Source organism: Apium graveolens, chromosome 5, assembly GCF_009905375.1.
Source record: "Apium graveolens cultivar Ventura chromosome 5, ASM990537v1, whole genome shotgun sequence".
Classification (NCBI taxonomy): Eukaryota; Viridiplantae; Streptophyta; class Magnoliopsida; order Apiales; family Apiaceae; genus Apium; species Apium graveolens.
The window spans coordinates 13,409,455-13,432,744 of NC_133651.1; the positions used below are offsets into that span (position 1 = coordinate 13,409,455).

Sequence of the window (23,290 nt, forward strand, 5' to 3'; positions counted from 1 at the left end):
TCGTGCATCTATAAATTATACCACGGTTTTTCTGTGTCCATGATCACACACAATAAACATTAAAATCTATAAGTTTAATTGTAACCGTGTTGCTATATTTTCAGTGAATTAATTATGAACAATAAGAAAATATACTCAACAAAACAGCTGACTTGAATTACTGAAAATAATTGCAGTTACAGGAAAAAATTGAAAGGAAATAACAAAATAAGATACAAACATTCTCAAGTCTGCTCTCTCTCTCTCTACTGAGCTTGTCTTATATATTCCCGTCCAAGCCATCTATCAACTAATGATAGTATAACGACTAATACCGTTATGGCACGCGATGTCTTACTCAAACGTTACCGTATTAGTAATTATTAAACGACAGCACATTAACTACCAAACGACACCATCTGTTACAATGCCTCCTTCATAAAAAGATCCTTGTCCTCAAAGATCAAAGTCCGGAAATTGCTCTGTTATGGTCTGGGCATCCTCCCAACTGGCATCCTCAGGAATCGAATGAGACCACTGAACTAACCATTGAACTGCAACATGGTTTCCTTTATTCACCCCCCTCCTTTCCAAGACCTATACAGGGTAGACTAAAAACTGTCCTTCATGTCCCATTTTGGGCAGTTCAGTGGTGACAGTGTATTTAAATCCCACCTTCTTTTTGAGAAGACTCACATGAAACACTGGATGGACCATGCTTCCGACAAGAAGTGTTAATTTATAAGCTATTGATCCAACTCTGGCATTGATTTGGTAAGGACCAAAAAAATTGTGAAACAACTTGAGAAACCTTCTGACAGCAACGGAAGATTGTCTGCAAGGCTGTAATTTTAGAAAAACCCAGTCTCCCACTTTATACTCCACTTCCTTCCTTTTCTTGTCAGCATACATCTTGTACTTGTTTTGTGCTAATTGTATAGCATCTTTGAGCAACTGATTCATTACTTCTCGCTTGATTTGAAAATCTTGTACAGTTTCTATAGCTGATCTGCAAGTGGCTGGAATGCACATCTGTCTAGGTTTAACACCATAGAGAGCCTCATATGGGCTCATTTTAATGGCTGAATTAATGAGGTATTGTACCACCATTCAGTCAAGGGTAACCATTTACACCACTGTCTTGGCCTGCTGCTAGCCATGGCTCTCAAATATTGTTCCACACCGATTAAGTCTTTCTGTTTGTCCATCAGTTTGTGGATGGTATGAGGTGCTGAGATTCAGTTTGGTACCCACAGCTGCAAACAACTCCTTCCAAAATTGATCGGTAAACAATCTGCCTCTATCTGAGCCAATCAACTTGGGCATGCCATGTAATTTGTAAATATTGTCCAAGAACATCTGAGCCACTGTAGTTGCAGTAAAAGGATATTTCACTGGGAGGAAGTGGCCTACCTTAGTCAGTCTGTCAACTACCACAATGATGCAATTCCATGCTGTCAGATTTTGGCAAACCCTCAGTGAAATCTAAAGAAATTTCCTCCCAGATATTCTCAGGAATTGGTAAAAGCTGTAGCAGTCCCCTGGAAATTGTGTCCCACTTTTGATTCTTTGACATATATCATAACACTGGATATATTCATTAACTTGCTTCCTGAGATTGGGCCAAAAGAAAAATTGAGCAATCTTTTTGAAAGTCACTTCCTGACCTGAGTGGCCTCCTATAGGACTATTATGAAATTCTCAAATTACTCTACTTCTCAAATCTCCAGTACCACCAATGTATAACTTCTCACCCTTTTTCAGCAGCCCATTCAGATATTGATATTCACTATAAGCAATTTCTTTCTTTGCTATTCCCTCCAGTATGCATTTAACTTCTGTGTCATCAGAGTAACTATCCAATACTTCTGCCAGCCATCCTTGCTGTACACTTACTATTTCCTTGAACTCTCCTTCTTCTATAGCTGAAATTCTGGACAGAGCATCAGCTATTATGTTTTCTTTTCCTTTCTTGTAACTGATTTCATAATCCAGTCCCATTAACTTGGCCAACCATTTTTGTTGCAACAGGGTATTCAACCTTTGTTCTAACAAGTACTTTAAGCTCTGATGGTCTGTTCTTATAATGAAATGGTTGCCCTGAATGTACGAGTGCCATTTCTGTGTTTCCATAATAACAGCCAACAGCTCTTTCTCGTAAGTCGACATGGATTGATGCCTAGGTGCTAGCCCTTTACTAAAAAAGGCTATAGGTTTTCCCATTTGCATAAATACAACACCAATTCCATTCCCACTAGCATCATTTTCTATTACGAAGGGTTGAGAGTAATCTGGTAGAGCTAAAACTGGCGTGGAAGTCATAGCTGACTTAAGTTCCTCTAATGCATTTTGTGCCTCTGAATTCCATTCAAACAACCCTTTTCTCAACAGATTAGTCAATGTTTTACATATTTGACCATACCCCTTAACGAACCTCCGGTAGTATCCAGTTAAACCCAGAAATCCCCTCAGTTGTTTGACATTGGTGGGTACGGGCCATGTTATCATTGAAGCTACCTTATCCGGATCAGTTGACACTCCTTGTTCTGAGATGATATGTCCCAAATATTCCAACTGATTCTGTGCAAATGAGCACTTGGTGGCTTTGACATACAACTGGTGATCCCTCATTCTTTGGAAGACCAGTTTCAGGTGCTTTAGATGCTCCTGTAGACTGTGGCTGTAGAACAGAATATCATCAAAGAAAACTAATACTGACTTCCTCAATTCGGATTGGAATACCTCATTCATTAGTGCTTGGAAAGACGCATGTTCGTTTGTTAGCACCTCATTCCTCATCTTGCAAATGCTTGAATTAAACTATATAATTCATACAATTAACCTTGCAAAGTCCTACTTGAAGTTTAAAAAACCCCTGTAAAATAGAGTCGAGTTGAATAATATATATAGATGCCCAGAAATAATTAGAGAAGCAAACCTAAAACATTGCGAATAATTATCAAATAAGTTAGCTATAAATATGTCATTCTGTCTAAGATCCGCAGGAATGCTTTGATCAAGCTTTACTCGTATATCCGTGCATATGTTTGATTATATAATTATATTTGCATCATGAGTTTATATAAAATAGTAAGTGCAACTGCAGATCATTAAAATAAATTTCATAATTTTATTTATTTCTTCTACAATGATAAAGTGTTAGGCATGCTGCTACTTTTCTTAGTTGTGTTTACAATATATGCTTGCAATCTGATCAACCCAACCCGTAACACAATTAGTAAGATTGAGTTTTAATTTTTTTTTGAGATTAATGATTTGATATTTTTATAACCCGTTCTAAATGAGATGGGCCGTAAAAATGGTCAAACCGATCCAATCCAGCCCATGTGCAGTCCTACTTCTCTTCCTTTGGCATCTTCACTAATGTCTCTGGGGACGGCTTGGTATGTCGTATCAAATGCTTGGTCCATTAGTTAAAACTGAAGTAGATAGCAGGGATGCTGTCAGCAAGTGTATAGCCTGTAAAAATATTGAGGTAAGACAGTACTTAAATTTAGGGGTGAGCGCGGTGCGGGTGGTGCGGTTTTTTCCTCAAACCGCAAACCAAACCGCACATGCGGTTTGATCAAATTTCCAAACCGCAACCACACCGCGTACCCTCAAAAACCGCATAAACTACACCATAAAATGCGGTGCGGTGTGCATGCAGTTCACTGCGGTTTATACATAACAAGTTTGAAAATTTTAAATAAATACAAAACTTACATTTAATTAAATTTTTAAATAATATAACAAAGTCGCCAATATTCTTCAATAATACAAATTAGAAATTTCACACTGTAAAGTTTAACGTAGAAACTTGGCTCGACAATTAAATGAGTTCACTATTAAATATGTGGCTTTGTACCATGTGTCTCATTATTTTTGAAGAAACACAAATAGGATGGTCACCACGCAATAATTGGTCTTACAGAAATAAGATGATCACTAAGCAAGCACTCCTAGTATGTTAAATGGAATCATGAAATATAAGTATTCTATATATATATATATATATATTAAATATTGTGGTGCGGTGCGGTTTGAACCGCATTTCAGAAATTTAAAACCACAACCCGCACCGCACCGCACAGTTTATTAAAAAGTCAAACCGCAACCGCACCACGAAAATAAAAAACCGCATTTTGCGGTGCAGATTGGTGCGGTGTGGGCGGTTTGTGCGGTTTATGCTATTTTCTGCTCACCCCTACTTAAATTACACTAATAATTTAAATTTGTTACCTCTTCCTCTTCCTCTTCCATGCTTATGTTGACCACTTGTACCTCAATATCGCTTGGAGGAATCTTCCAACTATGAATATATTTGATACACGACAGTGATGACAATGGAGTACCTATCAGGTCGTCTATACAAAGTGCTTGTGGGAAATCCTTTCTTAACAGACTGATAATCTTTCCCAAAGGAACGGTAATGAAGCTGAATAGGAAGTCAATAAAATCTTGTGAACTATAAGCCAACATCATCCTGTTATTCGACTTCTGCACCACTACTTCAGCTGTCATCTTTTTGAAGCTGATGAGGCCTTGATCAGGGCTCATACTACTATTGATCATTCGAACAGAGTTATCTATCTTAGTATAGTTTTTACTTAAAAACATACTTGTTAAGGGAGTCCTTAATAGAATTGAGCACTTCAGCAAACCAAATATCTATCAGGAAAAAGGGGGAAAAACAATAGATCAAGAACGGGTAAAAGTTAGACAGTTCTACAAACTTTTAAAATTAAACTGAAATACCTCAGTGTATCCAATTTGAAAAGTCTTCTCTTCAAGTACTCCAAAATCAGTAATTCCAGAATTTTTTAATAATGCAAATGTTAATGCCGGAATATTAGGAATTACATGCAAGTCATCCGTCACGATAAATGATGCATTCGGCTGAACAAAAATATTAAATTTAAGTTTTTTCACAAAGGGCTTCTGCTGAGTTTCTTGTATTGAGCAGCAAATCTTTGCACGCTACTGATGCAAAATATGTGTCTTTAAGATTTGCAATGCTTCCATATAAATTACTAAAGCGCCCAATGGCCTCCGGCTGTGAAGCATTAACATGGCTAGACATGAGTCTAACAATCGTCCCCATTGGCAATGTGAGGAAACTGAACAGAATATCAACAAAATCACTGTTTGCTTCTACAAATACCACTCTTTCCTCTTGTTTATGAATCAACACTTTCAATGGAATTTCAGTTTTTGAGGCTGACATTTCACTTATTATATACTCCCTCCGTCCCGTTAAACGTTTCTGTTATTATTATTTTTTAATAAGAATAATTATTTTATGGGCTACATATATATATATATATCAATTATATTTGCTATTTATTATATTGGGTTAATTAAGTGATCAAATAAGAAACCTAATTAGATTTTAATTTATTGTATGAACCTAATAAGTGAATACCTAATACCAGGCCCAATTAAATTATAATGGAAAATTTAATTTAGGTGGTATATAAAAGGGTTATAGTCCCCAATATATCAAGTACACATAACGGCTTATCTTCTACCCATCAAAGAGAGCCATTGAGAAAACCCTAAGGAGTACTTGGTTGAGGAAGATAATAATCAAAAATATTATTCAGATTCAGATATCGTTACAATTATAGTCTTATGGATTCAGGTACGCTTCCGCCTTCGGTTTAATCTCGATAATTAGATATGATGATTACGTTCCTTATCTCTATTTTAGAGAATTATGTGTTTATAGAATTATTAGATTCTATCAGTTTCTCCTTTTGACTTTTTGTACTGTTCACGGTAAGCGATTGACTATAATTTACGTCTAATCTATAACATCAAACATAATCATAAGTGATTTTGTTGGATTCGTATTTATGAGTACTTTAATACAATGAAATTTTATATTTAATACTAATACAAAATTAAAGATATTAACAATCAAAAGTGTGCATTGACAAACGTGTCCAACATAAATATGAAACGTTTTTAGGGACGGAGGGAATACTAAAGAAAGAGAGGTAAGGATATTGCAAGTGAAAAATCCAAGCATCAGTTGCAAGAGAAGCAGGATAAGTGAACAACCTGCTACTTTTGTAAGAAGGCTGGACACATGAAGAAAGAGTGGTCCAAATATGCTGCTTGGCGTGTGAAGAAGGGTAAGACTTCTGTCTTTGTTTGTTCTGAAGTTAATTTGGCTTCTGCACCTAAGGATACTTGGTGGGTAGATTCTGGTGCTACTACCCACATGAGTGTATCAATGTAGGGTTTCCTGTGGAGCCGACCGCCAATTGATGCCGAAAGATTCATCTATGTGGGCGACGACAATAAAGTTTCAGTTGAAGCTGTTAGAACATTTAGATTATTATTAAAAACTGGTGTTTATTTGGATTTATTTGAGACATTTGTTGCACCGTCTTTTAGACGGAATCTTATTTCTATTTCCTGTTTGGAAAAATATGGCTACACTTGTTCTTTTGGAAATAATACAGTGTGTTTCTCTTTAAATTCAAATGTGGTTGCCACCGGTTCTTTAATTGATAATCTTTATATGCTTGATACTGTTACTTTTAATAATGAAATTTTGCACTCAAGTGCAAGAGGTACAAAGCGTAAGTTAACTGAGAATTCTGCTATGTTGTGGCACAAACGATTAGGTCATATCTCTACACAAAGAATTCAGAGGCTTGTGAATGATATAATTCTTGATCCCTTAGACTTAAGTGCCTTTCAAGTCTGTGTTGAATGTATTAAGGGAAAACAAACAAACTCGAGAAAGTTAGGTGCCAATAGAGCTACAAGTGTCTTGGAACTGATTCATACCGATATATGTAGACCATTCCCTACGGCCTCTTGGAACGGTCAACGGTATTTTATCACGTTCATAGATGATTACTCTAGGTATGGTTACCTATACTTGATACATGAGAAGTCACAAGCTCTGGACGTGTTTAAAGAGTATAAAGCTGAAGTTGAAATTCAACTAAACAATAGTATTAAAGTTGTCAGATCTGATCGTGGTGGTGAATACTACGGTAGATATGATGGATCAGGTGAGCAACGTCCATGACCCTTTGCTAACTTCCTAAAGAAGTGTGGAATTGTCCCTCAGTACACTATGCCAGGGAAACCAAATATGAATGGTGTTGCTGAGAGGCGAAACCGTACTCTTAAAGATATGGTGAGAAGTATGATAAGTCATTCTTCCTTGTCTGAATCACTTTGGGGAGATGCACTAAAGACTGCAATTTATATCCTTAACCGGGTTCCAACTAAAGCAGTGGCCGAAACTCCTTACAAGCATTTACATGTTTGGGCTTGTCCAGCTAAGGCAAGGCCATATAGGGCGAATGAAAAGAAACTGGACTCTAGGACGGTCAGTTGCTATTTTATTGGGTATCCGGAACGTACTCGCAAATTTAAATTTTATGATCCCGCTATTAGATCCTTCTTTGAGACTGATAATGCAAGTTTTTTTGAGGATGTTGATTTTGGGAGGGAAGATATAAATAAAAGTATTGTCTTTGAAGAAGATAGTCATGATCCTATTTATGGCTCTGCCGAGAGCAATGATCAGATTATGATACCTATCATTGTTCAAAGCCCTCCGGTTCAAGACAACACTGAAATTCCCCATGAGGAACCAATTGAGCTAACTCAACAACCTCATGAATCACAAGAAGTGCCACTAAGGAGATCCACTAGAGAGCGAAAGAGCGCAATTCCAAATGATTATGTTATTTTTTTTACAAGAACATGAAGATGGAATTGGCAGTGGGGAAGATGATCCTTTAAATCTTCAACAAGCTCTGCAGAGTCCTAACTCTCAAAAGTGGATTGATGCCATGAATGAAGAGATGCAATCTATGAAAGACAATGACGTATGGGATCTTGTCGAGTTGCCTAAAGGCTCAAAACCTATTGGTTGCAAATGGGTATTTAAAACCAAAAGGAATTCGAGTGGTAACATCAAAAGATATAAGGCTCGTCTAGTCGCTAAAGGATTCACTCAAAAGAAAGGTATCGACTACAATGGGACTTTCTCTCCGGTTTCCACGAAAGACTCATTTAGAATTTTTATGGCACTTGTGGCTCATTATGATCTAGAGCTACATCAGATGGATGTAAAGACGGCGTTTCTCAATTGAAATATTGGCGAGACAATTTATATGGTGCAACCAGAAAACTTTGTCATTGGAGATCCAAAGACTGTGGTTTGCAAATTAAAGAAGTCCATATATGGTCTCAGGCAGGCTTTTCGTGAATGGTATCACAAATTTCATCATGTAATTACATCATTGGTTTCGAAGTGAACTTGGTGGAACATTGTGTATATCACAAGTTCAGTGGGAGTAAATTTTGAAAGGAATATGTCCTAAGTCCAATCATGTATAAGGATTTAGGAATAACTTTTATGTAATCTGTTTTGATTTCATAAAGACTTGTTTTGTTTTTATTACGGGCTTGATCTATTTAAGTGTTTAAATAAGATATACCATAGTTTATAGTAAAGCTTTTTATGGATTATGATGAGATCATAATAGTGGGACCTAAAAAGATGATAACTCTAAACTTAAATAGTTCATGGTCATAGGATTACTAACTGGTAATTAATAATCCGCAAAGATCGGTACATACTATGCTTGCTTCATTATGAAAGATGTCTGTTCTCATAGACATTTGTGTGGTGACACTATAGCTAGTATGTAGGTGCTTATTATGGAATAAGTTTACTGAACATGACTCGCCCAGCTGAACAACTGATGGAGTTCACTCACGTGTCAGCAGTTGTTCACATAGTGATAGTTGTACAAGTATCCTTAGACTTGAGGTCATCATAGTCATCTTGTGTACACTGAACTATGCTTTGGTTTAGTTCTTAGTCTCCAGGGACAATTATTAGGGCTCTTCTGGGTATAGGAATTTGTACACGAAGAGAGTGTATGATCAATAAAGGATCTACCCCTTCCAGTGAAGGAAGCGAATGTTCAAGGCTGATCCACTTATGCTAGTTTGGGAATCTCTGGCCAGAGTGAATGAAATTAGAAAGGAGTTTCTAATTTGCATAGAACTACGCATAGTAAATGGTAAACAAGTGATTGAATTAGATAGGCTTGACACGAGATCCATGCCTTGTATTTAATCGGGACATTGTAGGGTAGAAGGAGTTTATTGTACGATAACTATTCACTGACAGGTTCTTTGTATTCTAAGCAGTGAATTCATATTATCCGGATAGTCGCGATATGTTGAGAAACATCACTCACGATGTAGAATAAATGTGATTAATTAATTAATCATATTTAATAAATTAGAGAATTTATATAAATAATGATAATTTTTTTTTATTATTATTTATTTCTACTACCGGCTTAATATTGAACCTACAGGGTCACACCATAAAAAGAGAATGATTTAATGGTGGAGGAATTAATTAATAATGGCTAATAATTATTTATTTATAAAATAAATAATTAATTGGAAAATTTAATAATTGATTAAATGAGATTTAATCGATTATAAATTAATTAAGAAAAGTTCTTAATATTATTAATTAAAGGATTTAATTTTTGGAAATTAAATCAAGAGAGAGAATTATTTCTAAAGTGTTTAGAAAAAGGATTAATGATTAAAAGGTGTTTTAATTATTAATGAGAATAATAAATGGGATAATAATAATAATATTTATGGGAAAATTTCAGCTGAAAATTTTGCCTATAAATACACTATTATAGACCCTAATTTTATTCTAACGAACATCGAACCCGAAAACCCAAAAAGTTTGGAAAACCCAATTCTCTCCACCTCCTTCCTCCTCCTTAACATCGTTTTCTTGGTGGATACCGGTGGAGTGCTTCACACTTGAGGAGCAACTGCTAAGGATCTCTGATCGTTGTCTCCGAATTATTTTTAAAGGTTAGATTCGATCCCTCGAATTTTTATTCACGATTTATATGTTTTTATTTGGATTTTGTATGTGTAAAAGAGTTTTGCCATGCCCCCGCTGCGTTAAAACCAATAATGGCATCAGAGCATAGGTTGTATGCATATAGATCTGTGGTAAAAATTTCAAAATTTTATGTGCTTGTATGAATTAATTATGATTTTTACAAGTTATATCATGGATTAATTTTTCCTGATGAGAAATCGTTTCTCAGAATAATTTTGAATGTTGATCTGGGTTCTACAAGTGTTGTAGATCATCTGGGTATTTTTTTCATAATTTTATAATGTATAGATTTTTTATTATGAATTTTTGAAGTTGTTGCAATTAAATTCGTAATTAAATATATATATATATATATATATATATATATATATGAATTGTTTGTATTGTTATTGTAAAAGAATACATCTGCAAAGCTGTACTGCTGTTATGTCTGTGTTGTATGCTGTCTATTCTGCACGGCTGTCAACAGTTGTCACGCACGTTTTTCGAGAAGGAAAAAGAAGTCGGCTGCTGAAAATTAAAAAAAAAAAAATATAGGGGTGTAACGCATTCCGGGAATGCGTTACACACCTGTGGCGCATTCACGGAATGCGTTACACACCTGTGGCGCATTCACGGAATGCGTTACACACCTGTGGCGCATTCACGGAATGTGTTACACCCTTTAATGGCTGAAAAGGGGTGTAACGCATCACCGGAATGCGTTACAGGCCATGTAACGCGTTCCTGTAATGCGTTACAGCCCTTCTGTTGATTTTAAAATTAATTTTCTGGGAGTTTCGTAACTCCGTTTTAGGCGTGCAATATACCGTTGGATTCGTTTTTTCGAGACGAATCTAATGGAGTTATCAATTTTAGTTTATATAAAAGTTTTGAACTATTTATATTCTATGAAGTGTTTTAAAGCTGTTTTTGATCGTTTGAATTGATTTTAAATGCTTCATGTGATACATAGAGATGTATAATGCTTAGACTAATGTGCTAGATAATGTAACATGCCTACCTTGATGTTTATTCATGTTGATATGTGTGATATATGCTTAGTTTATCATGCGATGATAGATTTATGTGAACTTAAATAAACATAGGGCGTTTGTTAGACAACCTAGTATAGTGAAATTGTTTCATAACCTTAATAACAATATTATGAATACAATCATGAGATTCTTGTGTTTGTGAAACACGTTATTGAATATGAATTTTCGATATGAGAGAAAGGGTGATTCTGTCAACAACAGATTTCTATCTGTAAGAAAGGGTTATTAAGTGACGCCTCTTGATAATGCTCCACCCGATCTGGGAATCATCTGATTATTGATTATTGATTTGAAATATTTAATTTAAAAGGAAGAATCTCTTTATAATATGATTATGATTGTAACGTAATATAATCCCTCTAAAATTAAATAATATCAAGTAGTAATTGGCCAATGATACAACGGGCTTGTGTCGGTCATAGCCTTCCAACATGGTAGAAAGTAGTTCTTATTTTTGAATCATTGTCGTTTCGTGCCACAGCCGAGGGCTTTGATTTCGAAATAAGAAATACTTGTCTATTACATAGAGATGTGTACATTGAATAAGAATCTAAAGGTCGTTACATGCCACAGCCGTGGGCCTTTGGGGACTGATTCAATTGTACGGAATGTTGGGTTAGACTTGACTTAGAATATTGAGTTTGTCGTGCCACAGCCGTGACTCAATTATTCAAGAGGCTAAAGTTTGATTAGGGAATAACATAAGATGTAATTGACAAGAGTTGTCTGCCTATTGAACATTACATGGCGTTTCGTGCCACAGCCGGGGTTGTGTAATGGAATGTAGGATCCCTACTCCCACTAGCATTATGAATGCTTAATTTTTCATGTAGGGGGTTGAATAAATTAGGAAAACTAGTGGGTGCCACTTATGAATAAAGACCCGATTCATATAGTGTTTTGAAATGAAATCGAATATTTGCTAAGTGTTGTTATGTGTTTATCATTTATAGATTTACTTTGTACGTTATGTCTTCTGCACTATCACTCAGGAGCATACTAGATGCTCACAAATTGACTGGTCCTAATTATGCTGACTGGCTTCGAAACTTGAGAATTGTTCTCAGGATTGAGAAGCAGGAATACGTGATTGACTCACCTAAGCCTACTGAACCTGCTAGTGATGCACATAATGATGAACATGTTGTGTATCGTAAGTGGATAGATGATGCAAATGTTGCTCAATGCATCATGCTAGCTTCCATGAACATTGAGCTACAGAAGCAACATGAGCATATGGATGCTCGCACTATCCTCATGCATCTACAAGAGTTGTATGATGTGGCGGGGAGGACAGCTCGATATGAGATATCGAAGGAGCTGTTCGGTTGTAGGATGTCTGAGGGATCATCTGTGAATGACCATGTACTTAAAATGATCAATTTGATTGAACGTCTTGGACAACTTGGTTTTGCCATGGATGGGGAGCTGAGCCAAGACTTGGTCTTGCAATCGCTTCCGAGTTTGTTCTCACAGTTTGTTGTGAACTTTCATATGAATAAGTTGGATGTCAGCCTGCCTGAACTCCACAACATGTTGAAGACTGCGGAATCGAATTTTCCCTCTAAGAAGAGTTCTGTTCTTCTAATTAGTGAAGGTTCCAATCGTAAGAAAAGGAAGAGGAACTCTTCCAAGAAGAAGAAAGTAGGTGAGAAAACGCCGGTTCCACCAAAAGCTGAAGACTCCAAGAGCAAAGTTGTTTGCTTTCACTGTAACAAGGCGGGGCACTGGAAGAGGAACTGCAAGGTTTACCTTGCAGAATTGAAGAAGAAGAAGAAGGGTAGTGAGACTACCGCTTCTGATTCAGGTATGTTCATGATAGAAGTGAATATGTCATTTCTACTTGGGTATTAGATACCGCCTGTGGTTCTCATATCTGTAATTTGTTGCAGGGACCAAGGAGAAGTAGGACTCTTGAGGAAGAGGAGGTGATTCTACTGATGGGAAATGGAGCAAGAGTGGCTGCTGAAGATGTAGAATCATTTCATTTACATAGGCCTACGGGCAAGACTATTGTTTGAAATAATTGTTATTTTGTTCCCTCGATTGTGAGGAATATTATTCCCATGTTAGACTTGGATGGATTTTCATTTATTATTGAGAATAATGAATGTTCTATTCTTAGAGATAATATTCTTTATGGACGTGGTACTTTAAATAATGGTCTGTATATATGTGACATAATTTACTTCAGATTGAACAAACTAATAAAAGAAAAGGGATGATGAAAATCTCACTTTATAGTGGCATTGCAGTCTCCATTTAGTAGACATGGAGAGAGGGCTGCAAATTTGCTAGGAATGGTACACACAGATGTATGTGGACCAATGTCTACGCAAGCCATGGGTGGATTTTCATACTTCATTACTTTCATAGATGATAGATCTGGATTCGGATATGTGTTTGATGAAACACAAGTCTGAGGCCTTTGAAAAGTTCAAAGAATATAAGTATGAAGTGGAGAAACAACCAAACATAGTATTATAACTCTTCGATCAGATCGAGGTGGTGAATACTTTAATGGAGTGTTTCTAGATTATCTCAAAATAAATGGTATAGTCTCCCAGTGGACTCCTCCAGATTGGTATCTGAAAGGAGAAATCGAACTTTGTTAGACATAGTTCGGTCCATGATGAGCTATGCAAATCTTCCAGTATTCCTATGGGGTTATGCATTGGAAACCTCAGCATATTTACTGAATAAGGTGCCTTCCAAAATCTGTTCCTCAAACTTCGTATGAGATATGGAAAGAAAGGTAACCGAGTCTTAAACACGTTAAGATTTGGGGATGTCCAGCTTATGTCAAGTAAGTTGACCCAGATAAGCTGGAATATCGATCCGTAAAATGTAGTTTTGTGGGATATCCTAAAGAGACTTTAGGGTATTACTTTTACACCGATCATCGGGTGTTTGTCTCCAGACATGCTACCTTCTTGGAAAAGGAGTTTATCCTTGAAGGAAACAGTGGGAGCAAAATTGAACTTGATGAAGTTCAAGAAGCACAAACTACTACAGATCAAGTGAAAACACCTGTTCTGACTGAACAACCTTTTGTGGAACAGCCCATTCATAGATCAGGGAGAGTGTCTCCCCAACCTGAGAGGTATTATGGCCTTGTCATTGAGAATGACAATGAGTTGTCGATCATTGATGATGACGACCCTGTGACCTATAATGAGGCTATGAGTAATGTTGACTCAGAGAAATGACATAGTGCCATGAAATCCGGAAAGAAATCTATGTATACGGGATACAAAAGAATGATTAGAGCAGATGGCCAGGTGGAGACCTTTAAGGCCAGGCTTGTGGCAAAAGAATTCAAACAAAGGCAATGGATTGACTTTGATGAAACCTTTTACCTGTAGCCCTGTTAAAATCAGTTCAAATTTTGCTTGCGAATGCTGCTTACTACGACTATGAGATCTGGCAATTAGCCAGATGGTTTTCTTTCCAAGAGAAATGAAAACCTAGTGTGTAAGCTGCTGCGAACCATATGTGGTTTAAAGCAGGCTTCTCGAAAGATGGAACATTCATTTTGATGAGACAATCAAAGAGTTTGATTTTATCAAAAATGAAGATGAACCATGCATCTACAAAAAGGGTTAGTGGGAGCGCGGTAACATTTCTTGTATTGTATTGAATTAGAGTTGACACACATAACAACATAGCAGACCCACTCACAAAGCTACTTTTTGAAAGTCACTTTGATCGTCATAAAGATGAGATGGGTATTAGATACCAGAGTGATTGACTTTAGTACAAGTGGGAGATTGAAAGGAATATGTCCTAAGTCCAATCATGTATAAGGATTTAGGAATAACTTTTATGTAATCTGTTTTGATTTCATAAAGACTTGTTTTGTTTTTATTACGGGCTTTATCTATTTAAGTGTTTAAATAAGATATACCATAGTTTAGAGTAAAGCTTTTTATGGATTATGATGAGATCATAATAGTGGGACCTAAAAAGATGATAACTCTAAACTTAAATAGTTCCTGGTTATAGGATTACTAACTGGTAATTAATAATCCGCAAAGATCGGTATATACTATGCTTGCTTCATTATGAAAGATGTCTGTTCTCATAGACATTTGTGTGGTGACACTATAGCTAGTATGTAGGTGCTTATTATGGAATAAATTCACTGAACATGACTCGCCCAGCTGAACAACTGATGGAGTTCACTCACATATCAGTAGTTGTTCACATAGTGATAGTTGTACAAGTATCCTTAGACTTGAGGTCATCATAGTCATCTTGTGTACACTGAAGTATGCTTTGGTTTAGTTCTTAGTCTCCAGGGACAATTATTAGGGCTCTTCTGGGTATAGGAATTTGTACACGAAGAAAGTGTATGATCAATAAAGGATCTACCCCTTCCAGTGAAGGAAGCGAATATTCAAGGCTGATCCACTTATGCTAGTTCGGGAATCTCTGGCCAGAGTGAATGAAATTAGAAAGGAGTTTCTAATTTGCATAGAACTACGCATAGTAAATGGTAAGCAAGTGATTGAATTAGATAGGCTTGACACGAGATCCATGCCTTGTATTTAATCGGGACATTGTAGGGTAGAAGGAGTTTATTGTACGGTAACTATTCACTGACAGGTTCTTTGTATTCTAAGCAGTGAATTCATATTATCCGGATAGTCGCGATATGTTGAGAAGCATCACTCACGATGTAGAATAAATGTGATTAATTAATTAATCATATTTAATAAATTAGAGAATTTATATAAATAATGATAAAATAGTTTTATTATTATTTATTTCTACTACCGGCTTAATATTGAACCTACAGGGTCACACCATAAAAAGAGAATGATTTAATGGTGGAGGAATTAATTAATAATGGCTAATAATTATTTATTTATGAAATAAATAATTAATTGGCAAATTTAATAATTGATTAAATGAGATTTAATTGATTATAAATTAATTAAGAAAAGTTCTTAATATTATTAATTAAAGGATTTAATTTTTGGAAATTAAATCAAGAGAGAGAATTATTTCTAAAGTGTTTAGAAAAAGGATTAATGATTAAAAGGTGTTTTAATTATTAATGAGAATAATAAATGGGATAATAATAATAATATTTATGGGAAAATTTCAGCTGAAAATTTTGCCTATAAATACACTATTATAGACCCTAATTTTATTCTAACCAACATCGAACCCGAAAACCCAAAAAGTTTGGAAAACCCAATTCTCTCCACCTCCTTCCTCCTCCTTAACATCGTTTTCTTGGTGGATACCGGTGGAGTGCTTCACACTTGAGGAGCAACTGCTAAGGATCTCTGATCGTTGTCTCCAAATTATTTTTAAAGGTTAGATTCGATCCCTCGAATTTTTATTCACGATTTATATGCTTTTATTTGGATTTTGTATGTGTAAAAGAGTTTTGCCATGCCCCCGCTGCGTTAAAAATCCAACAAATTTATCTTTCTTCTCTTATATGTTGATGACATCTTACTTGCTACTAATGATATAGGCTTATTGCACGATACCAAGAATTTTCTCACTAATCAATTTGAAATGAAGGATCTTGATAATGCCTCTTTTGTATTTGGAATTCAGATACATCGAGATCGTTCTCGAGGTATTCTTGGATTGTCACAAAAGAGCTATATCGAAATGGTCCTGGAAAGGTATGGCATGAAAGATTGTGCACCAATGGATACACCTGTGTCTAAGGGAGACAAATTTAGTCTCAAACAGTGTCCCAAAAATGAACTTGAGATAAGGGAAATGGAAAGATACCATATGCATCGGCAGTGGGAAGCTTAATGTATGCTCAAGTTTGTACTCGTCCTGACATATCATTCATTGTTGGAATGTTGGGAAGATATTTGAGTAATCCGGGAATGGAGCAATGGAAAACAGTGAAACGAGTCTTACGGTATTTAAAGAAAACAAAAGACTATATGCTCACATACAGGAAATCAGATCATCTAGAAATCATTGGATATTCAGATTCTGACTTTGGAGGATGCAAAGATGAAAGAAAATCTACTTCGGGCTATGTTTATCTACTGGCTGGTGGAGCGATTTCATGGAGGTCTGCCAAACAGACGCTCATAGCTTCATCCACCATGGCTGCAGAATATATAACATGTTTTGTGGCATCCATGCAAACTTTATGGCTGCGAAACTTTGTCACTGGTTTGCGTATCCTTGATGGTGTTGAAAGACCATTAAAGATATTTTGTGATAATAAATCAGCAGTGGAGTATTCAAACAATAATAGGAGCACTACAGATGCAAAACATATAGATATTAAGTTCCTAGTTGTTAAAGAAAAGATTCAGAGTGGACAGATTTTGATAGAACACATTGGCACTAACTCCATGATTGCAGATCCGCTCACTAAGGCGTTAACACCTAAGGTCTTTCACGAGCATACTACTCATATGGGTGTTACTTTATGTGATACTTTGGTTTAGTGAGAGTTTATATTTTGGTATTTTATGTAATAAATATTGAGTTGTTTGCAGAATACAGTTGATGAAATTTTATTAAATGTCACTCTACTTTTGTTCAATTTTCTTATTGTGGTTTAACATTGAGTTGAGAAAATTGGAATCAATCTCGTTAGAGATTGCCTAAGGACTAGTTGGAAATAGACATTATATATATCACATTACATGTAATTTCCATGCCACTTATCCATGCATTGATTTATGTCGTTGAATATATTTGTGTGGTGACCCTGAAAGGTTTAGTCACGTAAAGTTTATGACGAATGCCGCCAGAATCTCATACATATATAGTACACAGACCGAATTGTTTTGGTAAAATCTAAGGACGATGAATAACATAAAGTTGCGCACTAAAATTTTGTATAATTGATTATGGATTCATATGAAGCCCAAATGGGAGATTGTGGGAGATTGTTATTATTATTATTAATAATAATAATTATTTTATGGGCTACATATAAATATATCAATTATATTTGCTATTTATTATATTGGGTTAAATTAAGTGATCAAATAAGAAACCTAATTAGATTTTAATTTATTGTATGTACCTAATAAGTGAATACCTAATACCAGGCCCAATTAAATTATAATGGGAGATTTAATTTAGGTGGTATATAAAAGGGTTATAATCCCCAATATATCAAGTACACGTAACGGCTTATCTTCTACCCATCAGAGAGAGCCATTGAGAAAACCCTAAGGAGTACTTGGTTGAGGAAAACAATAATCAAGAATATTATTCAGATTCAGATATCGTTACAATTATAGTCTTATTGATTCAGGTACGCTTCCGCCTTCGATTTAATCTCGATAATTAGATATGATGATTACGGTCCTTGCCTCTATTTTAGAGAATTATGTGTTTATAGAATTATTAGATTATATCAGTTTCCCCTTTTGACTTTTTGTACTGTTCACGGTAAGTGATTGACTATAATTTACGTCTAATTTATAATATCAAACATAGTTATAAGTGATTTTTTTGGATTCGGTATTTATGAGTAGTTTAATACAATGAAATTTTTATATTTAATACTAATACGAAATTAAAGATATTAACGATCAAAAATGTGCATTGACAAACGTGTCTAACACAAATAGGAAATGTTTTTAGGGAAGGAGGGAGTACTAATTTTTAATGCGAAAGAAATATTGCTGAAGCCTGAGAGGAAGAGTCAATTGAGTGTAATTAGCGTAGTAATCCTTCAAGCTTCAAATGACTAATCGAATTCTCTGTGCTAGTTACCCAGCTTCATAAAAAAAATGTGCAGTCAGTCATAAGATCAAGCAAGAAAAGAAGTTTCCAATGAAATTCTATGTTTAAATACTCCATGTTCTTTTTTAAGATCAACAATATTTGCTAAATTTAAATCAAATTTTTATTTTGCATTTTTCATATTTATTACCCACATACATGCAAAAGAGAACTCCTGTTATTAACTCTCCCTAGCCCATTTTTGCATTTGAAAGGGATACTTGTAATTATATATTTCAGTTTTATTTCATGAGAAATGAACGGTTCTGCAGCATAACTCTATTTTATAATGAAAATATAAAGTATTCATTCTATTAACATAAATACAGACACACATATATACATTTTTAATGATGTAAAATATGCTTGCACATTTATGTGAGAAATAATTCTAAATGACGTAATATATTAAAATCTGAGGTAAAATGAACACAGTATTTTGCATTTTGCATGTTCATAGACTATGTAATGCAAACACATACACTGTGTTTGATAGGAAGGAATAAATTTTTATAGGAATTACATGAAGGTTTGAATTGAATGACAAGAGAATGGAAATGATGAATGGAATGGTGATTCAAGGCTCTTGATGAGTATTCTAAAAACTAGTTAACAAATTTAATATAAGTGGGCAATAACAAATATGTTTATATTGATCATATTCGTTAATATACAATCGTTGTTTATATTAAATTAATTTACGTCTCACCATTTTTCCAACTAATAATATGATGACAAAAGTATAATTTCATGCATCATTAATTTCACAACATGATTATGTATTAATTATCCCGTAAATCGTAATTTTCTTAAAAAATGCAAGTTTTAAATGGATCCGGATAATCTGATTTCCGATCTGGTTTAATCAGATATCCGAAGGATATCCAATTAAATCGGATCTGGATACGGAATGTAATTTTAGCGATCCGAAAAATCGAATATTTGATTTGATATTTAAAACTGGACCGGATATCTGGTTTTGCTCATCCCTAACTAGAAATAGAACCAAGGACATTAATATCTCAAATCTCATTCCTTAAACTAGCATTACCAAATACCCCTTTTTCAAGAGCTACAAGAAAAAGTGCCTGTGCAGAAAATGTGGGAATTAAATTTTTAGTAGTTTGCTGGTTTATCAAAAGTAAGACGTTCCGTTTCATTTGCCCGCAGATCAATTCAAGGATCCTACCTTTTTTTTTGTAATTATCCCATGTTCACTTCAATTCTGAGATTTTTTTACGAAACAGTAATTAATAATACTATGCTAATAAGGTACACTGAAAACTCATGTACACTGATAATGGGCCTGTTTGAACACTCCCGATTAAGTAATTTATTGACTTATAAGCCAATAAGTACTTATCTACGAGTGTTTGTTGACCCAATTTATAAGTTAAATTTATAATTTATAAGCTGATAAATTGAATGTTAGCAACAACGCACTTTTTCTCAACTTATTTTTAATTTTTCGGTTTTTTATTAATTTTTGTTTTAAAATTTATGTTTTTACATGTCTTTCTAATTTAAAATTTACGAATTAAGATAATTATATCTGAAATTTATTTATTTTAGCCCAGTTAAGTAAAAAATATTCTGATATTTAACCAAACACTTATTTAACTTATAAGTATTTATCTATTTATCACTTATGAGTTCCTTATTCATTTTAAGTCATAAGTTACTTATTTTAAAATTTCCCACGATCACAATACTTAATTAATACAACAAATACAGTGAGAAGGATAAGCTCCAAACAAAAAATTGAGTATTCACCAATATACTAGAGCCTCTGTTGATATACCTAATCAGGTTTGAAATGAAGTGAAATGATAACCAAATAAAATTTGCATTACTTTCACTCCAATTTTTACCCAAAAATATATAAGGGTGAAATTTTTATACATTTTCTACCCAAAACTTTCACTCCACTTTTTTGAGTGAAAGGGAAAGCTAATCACATGATTTAATAAAAAACAATTATATAACAAGAAAATTTTTATTACTAAAATTATAAAATTTTAGATCTAAGAATTGAATAGTTACTTGGTAATTATTGTTATATACTTCCCTTTTAACTCAGGGGCATGTTAATAAAATAAGTTTGACTCTATAATAGTTGGGAGTCGCTGTTATATAAATCGGCCGATTTTTCAAAAATCATCGATAAATCGCTCAAAAATCGGTCAAAAATATTGATCCGATTTGAACGATTTCCGATAAATCGCCGATAAATCACCCGATTTTTTAAAAATCGTCCGATAAATCGTAAATCGGTACCTCAACCGAATAGTTCCGATTTCCGAAATCTGGAACACTAATGGGAGCACGTAAAATTTATTATTTCTGGTTTTAATTACTTCATTTTAATTCTTCAGGGTGCATAAGTGAATAACATTGTTCATTCTCACATTTTAAGATCAGACCTAAGCTGTTATAAATTTACAAGGAATACATTCTTCCAGTTCAACTCAATGTGGCAACAATATCTTCATATATTAGAGATGATCTTATCCTTTTGGCACAGTCGGTCTTCATTTATCTTCCTTTGGCTTCTTCATCACTGTATTTTTGGATGGCTCGGTCCGTATCAAATGCTTGAGGCCATTGGTTAAAACTGAAGTAGATAACAGTGATGCTCTCAGCAAGTTTAGAGCCTGCAAACAAATTTTAAAAATTTATAAAAATAGACCATTTGTCCCTTCAAATTAGCTGCAGAGGGTGCTTGTATTGAGCTATTCATTTGAATTCGTTACCTCTTCCATGCCTATGTTGACCACCTGTTCCTCAATGTCGCTTGGAGGTATTTGACAACTATGGATATATTTGACACAAGATATTGATGATAATGGAGTAACTACCAGGTCATCTGTCACCATATACTTGGTTGACACATTTAAAAATCCCGCTTCACCCAATGGACTTGCTAATTTAATTTCACGATCTCCACAATCATCAGAAGAATACATAGTAAGATGGTAGGCCAAAGAAATAAAAGTTCCTGATGCAGCTCGGTATTTGGCATTCCAACAAATTTTTTGAATTCTCTCCTAGAGGAATACATTGGTTGGACCATTGATACAGAAAATGTAATTGAGGGTGAAGTAGCATATTTTTTATTCCTTGTGACTTGATGTATTCGCCAACATCCAAATCTGATACACTCTGAAGGATATTTTCTAGCACTTGTGGGTATACCGTGCCAATCAGACTTTTAAATCTTCCTAAAGGAATGGTAATGAAGCTGAATAGGAAGTCAATAAAATCTCGTGAACTATAAGCCAACAGAATGGTGCCATTTGATTTCTGAACCAATAGTTTAACTGTCATCTTTTTGAAGCTGATAGTTCCCTGATCTGTGCTCATACAGTTATTGATTAGTTGAACAGAATTGTCTATCTTTTTATAATTTTTACTCAACAACGTACTTGTTAGGGGAGTCTTTGACAGAATTGAGTACTTGAGCAAATCAAGTATCTGCCAGGAATGGAAAAAGACAGTAGATTAAGAATGGGCGGAAACTTGGAAATTTGTCACAAAAAATTCAAAATATAATTGAAGTACCTCGGTGTGTCCAATTTGAAAAGTCTTCTCTTCGAGTACTCCAAAATCAGTGACTCCAGAATTTTCTACCAATGCAAGTGTTAACGCGGGAATATTAGGGATTACATGCAAGTCATCCATCACGATAAATGATGCAGTAGGCTGAACAAATACTCCTTGTTGATCTCCTGAAGTTGTGTCATGGAAGTAAGCTCTCCTGTTCAACAACTTGCTGCATTTGCTGCATCTTACAAATCTGCTGATGCTTAAATAACCTGTACAGTTGTGATCCACACAAGTAAAATAATCGATTGGATTATCTCCATCAATATTGACTTTAAGTTTTTCACAAAGGGCTTCTGCTGAGTTTCTTGTATTGAGCAGCACATCTTTGCATGCTACTGATGCAAAATACGTGTCTTCAAGATTTGCAATGCTTCCATATAAATTACTAAAGATCCCAATGGCCTCTGGCTGTGAAGCATTAACATGACTAGACAGGAGTCTAACAATCGTCCCCATTGGCAACGTGAGGAAACTGAACAGAATATCAACAAAATCACTGTTTGTTTCCGCAAGTACTACTCTTTCCTCTTGTTTATGAATCAACACTTTCAATGGAATTTCAATTTTTGAGGCTGACATTTCAGTTATCAGATACTATATGAATAGTTTTATGTATGATTTTTACAGTGAAAGAAGTGATTGATACAAGTGCCTCCCTCTCTATATATAAAATTGCTGCTGATATGAAGAGTCGTTTAGCTTTTTTGGTGATCCTTCAAGTTTCAAATGACTAATCGAATTCTGTGCTTGTTACCAGCCTTCCTAAAAGTCAGTCAGAAGATCAAGCAAGAAAAGAAGTTTAAATGACAGGAGAGTTAATAACAGGGAATGAACCACAGATGAATATGAGATTCTGTTGACTCATTCATTATCCACATACATGCAAAAGAGAACTCCTGTACTTTTCAGCTACATTTCATCTCAGGGAATGAACCCAAGATGAATATGAGATTCTGTTTACTCATTTATTATCATCTGCTTCAGAGTAGCGCGTAAAACA

General features: G+C 34.9%; 3 protein-coding genes across 3 annotated transcripts; 1 reads left to right on the forward strand and 2 right to left on the reverse strand.

The window, feature by feature from the left end:
* Window positions 1-576: 576 nt before the first annotated feature.
* Window positions 577-1,053, reverse strand: LOC141659833 (uncharacterized). Its single transcript, XM_074466758.1, has one exon. The coding sequence runs from the start codon at window positions 1,051-1,053 to the stop codon at window positions 577-579; it is 477 nt and encodes a 158-aa protein (XP_074322859.1).
* Window positions 1,054-16,733: 15,680 nt separating this feature from the next.
* On the forward strand, window positions 16,734-17,390 carry LOC141659834 (secreted RxLR effector protein 161-like). Its single transcript, XM_074466760.1, has one exon. It carries the CDS (start codon window positions 16,734-16,736, stop codon window positions 17,388-17,390), a length of 657 nt encoding a protein of 218 aa, XP_074322861.1.
* Window positions 17,391-21,215: 3,825 nt separating this feature from the next.
* Window positions 21,216-22,869, reverse strand: LOC141659835 (uncharacterized). Its single transcript, XM_074466761.1, has 4 exons — window positions 22,246-22,869; window positions 21,880-22,158; window positions 21,438-21,731; window positions 21,216-21,338 (listed from the first exon to the last, which is right to left on the reverse strand). Exons 1-4 carry the CDS (start codon window positions 22,867-22,869, stop codon window positions 21,216-21,218), a joined length of 1,320 nt encoding a protein of 439 aa, XP_074322862.1.
* Between the last annotated feature and the right edge of the window lie 421 nt (window positions 22,870-23,290).

What these genes read in the sequence shown, in the direction of transcription:
- LOC141659833 (XM_074466758.1), bottom strand. Translation starts at nt 1,053, where the DNA reads ATGAGCCCATATGAGGCTCTCTATGGTGTTAAACCTAGACAGATGTGC.
- LOC141659834 (XM_074466760.1), top strand. Translation starts at nt 16,734, where the DNA reads ATGTATGCTCAAGTTTGTACTCGTCCTGACATATCATTCATTGTTGGA.
- LOC141659835 (XM_074466761.1), bottom strand. Translation starts at nt 22,869, where the DNA reads ATGTCAGCCTCAAAAATTGAAATTCCATTGAAAGTGTTGATTCATAAA. An exon ending in TTAAAAGTCTGATTGGCACG is followed by an intron (nt 21,732 to 21,879) that starts GTATACCCACAA and finishes GTATTCCTCTAG; the next exon opens with GAGAGAATTCAAAAAATTTG. An exon ending in TCAACATAGGCATGGAAGAG is followed by an intron (nt 21,339 to 21,437) that starts GTAACGAATTCA and finishes ATTTGTTTGCAG; the next exon opens with GCTCTAAACTTGCTGAGAGC.